Source organism: Mastacembelus armatus, chromosome 24, assembly GCF_900324485.2.
Source record: "Mastacembelus armatus chromosome 24, fMasArm1.2, whole genome shotgun sequence".
NCBI lineage: Eukaryota > Metazoa > Chordata > Actinopteri > Synbranchiformes > Mastacembelidae > Mastacembelus > Mastacembelus armatus.
In genome coordinates this window covers 6797014-6808071 of record NC_046656.1, presented here as the reverse complement: position 1 = coordinate 6808071, position 11058 = coordinate 6797014, and the positions used below count along the sequence as shown (strand labels likewise).

Below are 11058 nucleotides of genomic sequence, written 5' to 3'. Positions count from 1 at the left end.
TGTGTGTGTGTCCAGGTCTCTGCATGCATTTGGCTTTTGATTGCACAAGCTAAAGAACTATACCACACAATATCCAAAAATACTACCAAAGGAAATCTGAGCTATGGTCTTTTAAACAACTAATTGTAATTTAGGCAGACAATCTAATAAGGCCATAAATGATCTGTTCTCAAGTCTAGATCTGTTTTGTGGGTCTGCAGAGATTTCAGCAGAAGACAGAAGGACCCGATTTGTCCTTTTCTCCTCCTCATCCCACTATTCAGATACTTTCATGTTCTGTGATGTGTAATTCTTCTTCCTGCATCCCTGGTGCATTTTTTACCCACCCACTCCTCCCAGTGTCTCCCATGGGTGTTCTCAGTATGGTCATTGTTTCATTTAGTCTTCCCTCCCCATTTTCCTCTGGTCTGGTCCTCTATCTTATCTTTGTTCCCCCAAAATCACTGAAATAATCTTTTTGATCTTGGTTCCTCCTCATTCTCTTTTTCTTCAACCTCCTCCTCCTTCCCTTCCTCTCACTCTTCACTTCTTTTTTCTCTTTCTCCTCTCTCCCAAATGATCTCATTTCCAGGATGTGATGTCTGTCACACATACATTTACCATCAGTGATGGTTGGTGAGGGGAGAGGAGAGGAGGGGAGAGGAGAGGAGAGGAGAGGAGAGGAGAGGAGAGGAGACAGCGACAACAGGACACACCCTAATGTGACCTCATACATCCTCTCTCTCCTCCACTGTTACAAGCTCTTTCATCTTGTGGGCCTGTGGACAACGCGGTGACATCATGTTACTTGTGTGAGCTGAATACAGGATCAAAGGGCGGCACCAACAGATATGTTACTTTGCCTCAGCTTTTTGTTGTTACCTATCCTCCAGCAATGTGTTTTTATTTTCACCTGTCATCTAATATGAGGATATATGATGTTTGGAAAAAGGTTGTGGTTAAAAAGTCATATTTGATTAGTAGTGGCATACCAACATTAATAGCACTAGTGCTAGTACAGATGTAATAAGGATGTGACAATATGGAAGGGGTTGCTGGTAGTGATTGCCCTACCATTCCCCTTTGTTTTTACAGAGCTCATTTATGCCTATTGCTTAGCTGTCTAGCCACAACTTTTGGTTTATTCGCATGGATATCATAGTATTGTTTTCAGCAAAAAAAAAAAAAAAACTCAAAGTACCCACTGTGAACCATCTGCTCGGCAGCAAATTGCAGACAGACAGTAAGTCAATATCTGGAGGAGTGGCTGGTGGACTTATATGCATCTGATGGACACAAACTTTACTTCAAATGACACCTAACCTCTGCCTGGTATTATTTTACACAAAATTATACCATACAGATGCAGTACAGACAAAGGTGGGTAGATTGCATGTATCAAACATAACTTACAAACCTTGTTGTACGTGCTTTACATGCACAAATACTTTGTTCATTATACAACATGACCTAAAAAACTAACAACCCTTTATCAGGCCTACAGAAGCAATAAACTATCACAGCCTCGTCTATTGAGCGAACCTGGTAGTCTGTGAGGTTTTCTGTGTGTAATAAAACTACTACTTTAGTTATCTAACACAAGCAGCTAAAACCTGTGAAACAAGACACAAAGAGCAATATCACCACCTCAAAACCTGCCCACATATGCACAGGTCAGCAGAACACTTGACCTGCTGTGAGATGTAATTTTAAGTTGGTGTTGTAGTTGTAGTTTAGTAAAATTGTATTTTACTAAAAACTCTAACTCTTCCTCCTCCTTAATTGCACTTGTCAATTTTTTTTTTAAAAAATAGGCAAACATACTTTTGGCTAAATCTGTTATAATAATTTTGATAAGAGGGTTTTTAATAGTAGTAGTGTAGCATAAGCTGTAGGAGTTCAGAGTCAGTATTTGTAGTATTTGGTATGATAAAGTGAATGTGCTTCAGGCTGAAAAAGGTTGCTGCTTCTTTGTTTACAGTTAGGATCTAAATAATTTAATGTTCTGCTTGATTTGTAGCTGGGCCCCCTGCTGAGATGTACACGCACGTACACAAAAGCACACAGACTACCTGTCTTCACCACTTTTTCACACTACTTTACTCACCTCTTTCCCATACATAATACACACACACACACACACACCCCTGCGCCATGTAATAAAACTGCTACTTTACCACCCACCCTGCAGTACAACACAAAGCAATGATGGCCCTCCCTAAATCCTCCCTCTCCGCTTTCATTGGCTGGGAGGTTTGGATGCTGGCAGTGTCTCTCACCAATAAGACATCTCCAAGATGATGTCATAGAGGCAGCATTGATGCTGTTGCTGATGCTGTTGCCTGGCGCCTGTATCCGTGCAGCCAGACAGGGGTAACCATAGACGCCGGTCCGCCATCAGCAGCAGAGACAAGAGGGACAGAAGGGGGGTAAGTCTGCAATGCTTGTTTAACAAAACACACATCTGCATTTCCTGTATGTCACTTAGAGAGATTAAGTTTTGTTGAGCTGAATGTTACCTGCATGTGCACGTTTGTCGGTGTGTCAGCACGGTGTAATGGGGCGAGGGTGAGGATAGTGATGATGCGGCGGTTCCTGCTGACAAGAGAAGGAGGAAGAGAGAGAGAACTCGGTGTACCCACTAACTGTATTGTGTATAAGGTGTGTCATTTATTATTGATCCACCATATGTTGCTTTTGGAAAGGAAAGAGAGAAGGAGAATTGAAAGTGAGAAAAAGGTGTTTGTATGTGTTCATGTGGTAGAAAGGTGTGTGCATAAAGCATAGGAAGGAAGACAGTAAGAGGTGATAGAAAACAAAGGAAAATTGTGATTATTAGCTTTAAAAAGTTCCTATTTGTCTTACAGTTTTCACTGGCTATGAACCTGCAAAATGTCTCATTTTTAATATAAATATCTTTAGCTGATCATTAGTGTGCACATGTATAGTGTTTTTAAGTGCCTATTTAAAGGCAAAAGCACAAGAAGTATTGGTGTTGTTGTTGGCATATATTCAGATTTCAGAATATCCAGAGAACTGCTGGAGATAACCATAAGCATGTAAACATCATTAGATAGTGTTTAGGTCTGATTTGAATGTTTTAAATATGAGGTTCTAACAATTCATAATGTTCTGTCATGCAAGAATTTAAAAATGCACATAGATAGATAGATAGATAGATAGATAGATAGATAGATAGATAGATAGATAGATAGATAGATAGATAGATAGACAGATAGATAGATAGATAGATAGATAGATAGATAGATAGATAGATAGATAGATAGATAGATAGATAGATAGATAGATAGATACTTTATTCTATCAGATATATATATCTGATAGAATATTAACTCAGATATATATATATATATATATATGTATAGAGAGAGAGAGAGAGAGAGAGAGAGAGAGAGAGAGAGAGAGCACATCAAATACTGCAGCCATGGAAACAGTGTTAATAAGAAATAAACTTCTTAATGTCTTCTCTACCTGAGATTTGTCTACTTTACTCTATTACACAGACAGTACTGTTCTGTGGTCTCTGTGTAATAGAGACATCCAGTTTAGGATAATTTGATGTACAGTATGCTTGAGTGAAATGACTGCTGCTACTGCTGAAAGAAAAAAAACTACTGTAAGTATTGAATAATAATAACTAGTTTTATTTTTGTTCTCTGAGATGTTTGCTGATCCCACAGATGATTTTATGAGCTCGTATTTTCTAAGATTAAGCAGATTTCCAGGAATTATGTGCACAAAAACTCTTTTCATTTAGTATAGCCAACACCCACCCGGTTAGCTTAGCATGGCACAAATGCTGGAAGCAGAGGGGAAACAGTTAATTGTTACTGTCCTACTAAGCAAAATCTGCCCATATATCCATCTGTTCTCTCTACCTGCTTATTCCTATCTAGGGTCACAGGGAAAATCTGACCAATACACCAGTATGTCTAGAATTCACTTAACAAATTATATTTAATCTGCAGTAATTCATGCAAAGTAGGTGAAAAAATGTAGAACTTATTCACTCATTCACTAACTGTGGTGAAATAGATGTAAAATATAGCATAAATAAATTATTTGCTGCTCATTTTATAATTTTATTTGCAAACTCATGCAATTACTCCCTTGTTGAAGCTATAATATATTACTGTGCATTAGCTGAATCTTTAGAGGTCTTACAGGAAAAATACTACCTTCAGCAGATATGAAGTGTAGTGATCTCCTGGGACAAAAATTCATGCATATCATAAAATGGTGTAATGAAAAACTTCACTGTGATATAACTGTCAGCAAAATTTCCAGTGATCATAACCCAAATGTTCCCTGTGTGTACTCCGACCTCTACAAGCTCTTGTCTCTCTGTGTATTGACAAACAAGGAATGGAGCACTCTTACTCCAGCAGGAAGCAGTGCATTGATCTGCAACCTGGGTGGTTTCATAAGATGAGGAGCAGCTCTGTGTGTGTGTGTGTGTGTGTGTGTGTGTGTGTGTGTGTGTGTGGGTGTGTGTGTTTGCATTAGTGCATTCCAACAGTGCAGCACAACATTTACAGCGTGATTAGTTGGCCTATGTGTTTGTGTGTGTGTGGGCGAACCACAGTGTATTTCTAGGTATGTTGCATGCGTCTATAAATGTACATGAGCCTTTCTCACTGGCACCAATGTCAGGACACTCAGGTGACTGTGTGCTCTACACTTTAACGAGACATCTCTCTTTCTGTGTGTCATACAGTAGGTTGTCTCATTACCACATTTCTCTCTGCAGGTATTTGACATGCTGACTGCCTGATAGCTTTAAGTGTAGATTGACAGATGGATTAGGCGATGGGCCCAGTTTAAAAGAATTATGTGGCATTTCGGGATATATGCTTATTAGTTTTGTGTGTGAAAGTTACATGTGAATAGTGAAACCACTCTCATGGTTAGATATTTAGCTTTGTTTAGCCTGCAAGCAGAAACAGCTATCCTGGCTCTCTCCAATCCTCTTGCTAATTAACTACTGGAACACAGCAACACAACAAGCGTAACTATACTGTACATCCCGGTGGCTTTCAGGTAGTGTCACTACTTCCAAAACCATGTAAGAACTGAGCCTGAGTTATGTTTTTTCCCCACTGGTAAACAGCATTCAAGGGCAGATCAACAGAAGTTGTGGATGGATAGCTTTGGATTTTTGCATTTATCACATTCTAGGTTCTGAAATCTTGGCAGCATGATAAGCATACAGCATACTGTATATGAGTGTATACTGGGATCTCCTGTGTGGCTCAGAAGATGAAGGGGAAGTGACTTTTGGGAGTTCTAACAGACACATTCTATCACAGATGTGTGATTAAATTAGCACATCTGGCATGTCCCACTTGTTTTATAAAGTTCAAATCTTCCTTTGCCGTTTTCTTCAAAACTATGAGCCCGATTTTAGTCTGTATGCACATGATGAGCATGCTTATTATACCAGATCCCAGAATTAAAGCAGACTCAATTAGTGTGTGCACCGGGCTGTGAAAAGGTCAATGAATGTGCAGGTCTGTCCAGGATTCCAACATGATAAAGTTGTCCAATTAGCAGACACGAAGTACTCAGAGGCTTGAAGAAATATTAAAGACTTTTTAAGTATTTGTTGACACGATTAATTGTGAGTAACGGTAATGCAGAAAGTTCTGTTTATTAACTCGATCAAGTTAAGCTTTTTTGCTTCACTGAACTGTAAGAGATTAAAGGTTGGGGTAATCACTGTGGCTCTGTTAATATATTAAAGTTTGATAGCTTGTCCACATAACTTAAAGGTTTTAAAAGTCTTCAGAGTGACTGATTCAGAGTCCTTCAGTTGCTGACAGACAGGGGATAGACAAAAAAAGAGACAGTGATAGCAGGTGTTGGAAAGCTCTGGTAGGATCATCTTCTATTCCACTTCTTTGTCTCAATGCACTTCAATTCCAAGTTTAAATTAACAAAAAAAGATAGTTGATTTCTGATTACCAGGTGCTGAGATTAACAGGCCATAATCAGTGTATCACAGAGGCAGCTTTACTCTAATCATGACATATTGCAGCACTGTTTAAAGGTTGAGTGTGCATTTTCAGCAGATGGTGAAACAGGCTGCTGTTGCACCTAATGCCTCACTTTATTTACACCATTCTCTTCCTTTCTTAAATCTTCCCGAAGATTTACAGCATCTTCTCCCTCTCGTGTCACAGCTCCACTTGGATAGTTGAGCTGTACAGAAAGATGTATGTTCATATTCATCTGTTGAAGAGGGAAAGCTTCTCGCATTTAATATGAGTTTAAGTTGTGTCCATTTAAGCAGCAGTTTGGTACAAATGTGATGTAGAAACTTCAAACTTCAAACTTGCACTTAGCAAATCATAATAACATGCATGATTTATGTGACTGAAACATCCATGAGTCGTTCTTCAAAGAGATGACAAACTGCAGGAGATAAAACATCATGTCATCAACTCATAATATTGAGTAATAATAGTAGGGGGTACATGCATTCATTTGCTTTTTTCATTAGCACATTTATCTCACACTAAATTAAGCAACATGGCTACCAGGGCAAGTGATGTCTTAACCATATGTGCATATTTGTATAAGTATTTATATAAGTATGTGTAATTTAAAATGTTTTACAAGGTAATTTAATGTTGCAGAAATGTCAAACAAAAATTTGTGTTATTCAAACATGACTGAAGGGGGGGGGCCTTTAACCCTGTTCTCTCTGTTCCTGTGTGGACATTGTGTCTGTGATGCACCATGTCAGTGTTTAGGGAAAACAACAAGATTGAAGGAGCTGATGATGATGTCTGATGAGGGCCTCCTACCTATCAGTGCATTCAAACTGACACACTTTCCTTGACAACAATTACCCTCTATTTTTACCCGCATCTCTTCTTTGAGGCAGAGCTGTTCTGTCATTGGCCAAATTCACCCTCAATGGGAGGAGTTTACATAAGTGCTCTGCAGTTTTCAGTCTCGTCACTTAGCTGCGTACTTCTCAGATTTGATATGTAACCTCTGAAGCTGTATCTTCCTGTTGTTCACCTCTGTCTCTGCATGTCTCCCCCAGAGAGAAGGATCTTCAGCATCCCTGAAGAGTTACATACGCAGTGAGAAAATGACTCTGGCAGGTAAATGCATCCAAGGCAGAAACCTGTATACAACATGGCTCCCTTTCCCTTTGCAGTATATAGTAATAATAATGGCAGTAGTTCAAAGCTGAATCATGTGTCTTGTCATTATAATGGCCATTATGATGAGAATTGAACTGCCACTGAAGAAAATTACATCAACCCTTTAATGCTTGTTCATCATTTAATTTGAGTCAACACAATGTCAAGCATAATATGTGTGTGTATAGTATAAAGTGCATGTGTGTTTGTGTGTCCTCAGCCTACAAAGAGAAGGTCAAAGAGCTCCCCCTGGTGTCTCTGTTCTGCGCCTGCCTCAACCCACAGACTGCAGAAAAAACTACGTACAAGGCAGAAGGTTAAAAAAAACTCAGCTTTTATAAGATATTATAATCATAGAAGGACAAATTGATCAGAACCAAGTCATTCTGGTAAATGTAGGAATTTGGTAAAGTAAAGCAGAGATATATAGAAGGAGGAGTAAACCACACAATGTACCAAAAATGAAGATGATGATGTATAACAACATGTTTCCCTGTATTACAAATTCCTAGAAAATAAACCATACAGACATTGCTGCTCTCCAACCCCACAGATGCAGTGGACCTGGGCTGGTGTGTTATCAAAGACGTGGAGGTGATCGAGCTGAACAAGCGAGCATCAGGCCAGGCCTTTGAGGTCATCCTCAAGCCCCCATCCTTTGATGGCGTGCCAGAGCTCAACACCTCCATGCCACAGCGCCGTGACCCATCACTGGAGGAGATCCAGAAGAAACTGGATGCTGCCGAGGAGAGGCGAAAGGTGGGATTATATGTGGAAAGTGGTGTTATTTTTTTTAACCTCAGTATGTGCATCATGACAGCCTACCCCTAAACTCTTACCATAACCCAAACTATGTGAACTCATCCAGAAATTGTGAAAAATGTGAACATTTTCTTTGTGGGTAGCCACATTTATAAACTCAGGAGAAAAAAAAAGTGGAAATGGATAAAACGAAGAGGGGAGAGAGTGTTGGACTGAATCGAAAGGAAGGGAGACTACACCAGAAGAGGGAGAGTGGGAAGATGAAAAGAGGGACATCAAAGTCCAAGGGCAATCATGCAAGGACAAGCACACAATGGCTCATATTTATCAAGTAAATAGGATGGTGGGAAGCAGAGGAGGAAGGGAGAGATGAAAGGTGAGGAGAGAGAGAAATTATAGCTGAGCCAGAGTTCAGAGGGTGTCCTGAGAAAGAACAGTCACGAGACATCTGCAACACACACACACACACACACACACACACACACACGCTCTAACACACAAAGTACAGATGTAAATGACACTTTTCCTGAGGTGCTGGTCAAATCATACTAAAAATCATACAAATGGTACTATAGGAGAAACTGGTTTGTCTACAGACTGATGACCATTCACAGACATAACCACCAAACATAAGCTTCTGTTAATCTTCTGTTTTTAGTGTTTAGTATTCCATGTCAATTTTAACCCTCTCCGTCTTGTCTAGTGCCAAGAGGCTGAGCTGCTGAAGCACCTGGCAGAGAAGAGGGAGCATGAGCGCGAGGTGATCCAGAAGGCCTTTGAGGAGAACAACAACTTCATCAAGAACGCAAAGGAGAAACTGGAGCAGAAGATGGAGGCCAACAAGGAGAACAGGGAGGCTCTGCTGGCCGCCATGCTGGAGAGGCTGCAGGAGAAGGTACAGTGTCAATGTGGTTATTTTTATCTGTTTTAAAGAAGCTCTTCGACAGCTTTCCCAAAGAAGACGACTGTCTTCTGATGACCGAAGAGTGTTCTCATGTTCAAGGTTTCACATTTGAAGAAACTTTAAAAACCTGCACAGATTTACTACAAAACTATTACTGTAAATGTACCTTTCCTTTCTGAGATGATCAGTGATGAATCACGTAACACAGCTGCCCTGGAAAAATTAGTACAGATAAACTCCTAAATCCTAAATCACTCCTATTTGGTTTTGATGAAGCAAAACTTTGTAACTGTAATTAAAGGCAATCAGTTCTGCTGTAAAAATGAAAGATGATTGAATGAGAAAAAAAAATCCAAAACATGGCACAGTTCCTTCGATAAACGTGTGAACATGAAGATTTAGTTTAGCAGACTTTGAAACCCACATTAAATCATCCCTTGATTACAAGTCATTTCTCAAATTCTTCATTGCAGCTGAATTATCATTCTCCCATCGAGCTCTAAGAAACAAAGACAGAAAGAATTTTTCCCTATTTTTTGTCTCGAGTTTACTTAAAATTTCAATTAGGTTTCATAATTTATAATAAACCAGCACCGTTTTACTGGGACTTGAGGGTGAATGAGGCGAGCCGGGCTTGCAGTCCAATTTCACCATTGTTCAGAAGCTTGCTCGGTGATCATGAATATTAAATGAGGTGGAGAAAAGTTTCTTTTTCTGCCCACTCTGTATCATTCCCCCGTTCTAATGTTTAGCAGGAGTTGATGAGCCTTCCCCTGTTGTGCTGGCGTCTCCCTCATTAATGCTAATACATTCATGAATACTAATGGGTCTGATGTTGCTGTGTCTCTGCGTTCATGTGGCAGGACAAACACGCAGAAGAAGTGAGGAAGAACAAGGAGATGAAGGAGGAAGCCTGCCGGTAGACGAGCGGAGAGACAGAGCCAGGAGAGAAGGAGTGGGGCTGGGAGGGTTTTTTTTTTTTTCTTTCTTTTTGAGATGGGTGAAAAAAGGAAACAAAAACATTGCAGGAAAGAAAAAGTTGAACAAAGGAGAGTTTTCATATTTGATGTATGCTGTAACAATTCTGAACAAGCTGTACAAAGCTTAGCCAACTGTTGATGTTGAAATTCAAAAAGAAATTGTTCTCTTTTGTTTTTTTGTGGACAGCTGGTGGAGCGGCATCAAAACAAGCATTCACATATTTAATAGAGGGGCTTCTATGGTGAGAAATGAAAGCTGCTTCAAAGCAGGAGTGGAACAGTTGCTGTAGCTCGCTCATTTCCTTCCATCAGAAACCAGGAAAAGAGTCCCACCAATTTAGTTCACAGCCAGCTACACTTTCTTTACCGTTAGACTGAAAGTGTAATCTAAATTTTTAGGAAAAGATGAAAATATGATGTGCTTGAGTAAAACTGGGCAGGCATGTGTTTGTTAAAGAGCCCCCAGACTTCTTCAGTCTTTGATTTACAGAGTGCCTACAGGTCAGTACACATAAACAAGACATAACACACAAGCTTCTGCTGTTTCCAGATTAAACATGATAATCAAATCCACCGGGTCAATCGCTCTCTTTATTTCAACATGCCTGGGTCGGCCTGGGACGTCTCTGCAAGCTAATCTCACTAAACGGTTCATGAATGTGAAATGAAGAATCAGGCTTCTGTTTCTTTCTACAGTGCTCTTAAGGAGTAAAAGAAAAAAAAACATGCTGGACAAGCTGCCACTTTCAGGCTCTTTGTGAAACTGTAGTGTAGTCGTACATCAGTGACTTGCCTCTGAGAGTCTTAGATTTAGAACACTGATTGCACTCTTTTTTCATTAAGCACAACTCAAAAGCACATATGCATACAAGAAGGACGGTGACTATATACAGTAAAAGAACAATAACATCACAAGCAGGCAAAGTAGTGAGTGACAGCGGTTCAGGATTGGGACAAATTTGGCTTAAAAGGTACGAGTTCTGGGGGGTTTCCAGCCAGACAAATGTCTGTGTGGTCTTTGGCATGTGTCACTGTGCTCTGATTGTTGGCTCACAATTTTCGAGGGAAATGAAATGGAATGGAAAAACTAAAAGAGTAAACAGAAAGATGAGATTTGCTTGAGTTTTTGAGTCATACTGACTTGATGTCTAAAGTGTTTGCACTGTAGCAGAGGGAGCCACAACGTGGGGTTTGTACTGTAACTTGCTGTAACTGTGTGTCACTGTATATCTTCAAGGCTGGACTGGTTGCATTT

General features: G+C 39.9%; 1 protein-coding gene across 2 annotated transcripts; it reads left to right on the top strand.

The window, feature by feature from the left end:
• The first annotated feature begins 2351 nt into the window (after positions 1 to 2351).
• On the top strand, positions 2352 to 10965 carry stmn4 (stathmin-like 4). 2 transcript variants are annotated; one of them, XM_026318620.1, is made up of 6 exons: positions 2352 to 2408; positions 7055 to 7115; positions 7378 to 7473; positions 7711 to 7916; positions 8623 to 8814; positions 9687 to 10964. In XM_026318620.1, the coding sequence occupies exons 2-6, from the start codon at positions 7103 to 7105 to the stop codon at positions 9744 to 9746; spliced, it is 567 nt and encodes a 188-aa protein (XP_026174405.1). In that variant the 5' UTR covers positions 2352 to 2408; positions 7055 to 7102; the 3' UTR covers positions 9747 to 10964. The 2 variants fall into 2 exon arrangements, with proteins under 2 accessions (XP_026174405.1, XP_026174406.1); XM_026318621.1 differs by lacking the exon at positions 2352 to 2408 and adding an exon at positions 5799 to 5874 and having other exon boundaries at positions 9687 to 10965.
• Positions 10966 to 11058: the final 93 nt, after the last annotated feature.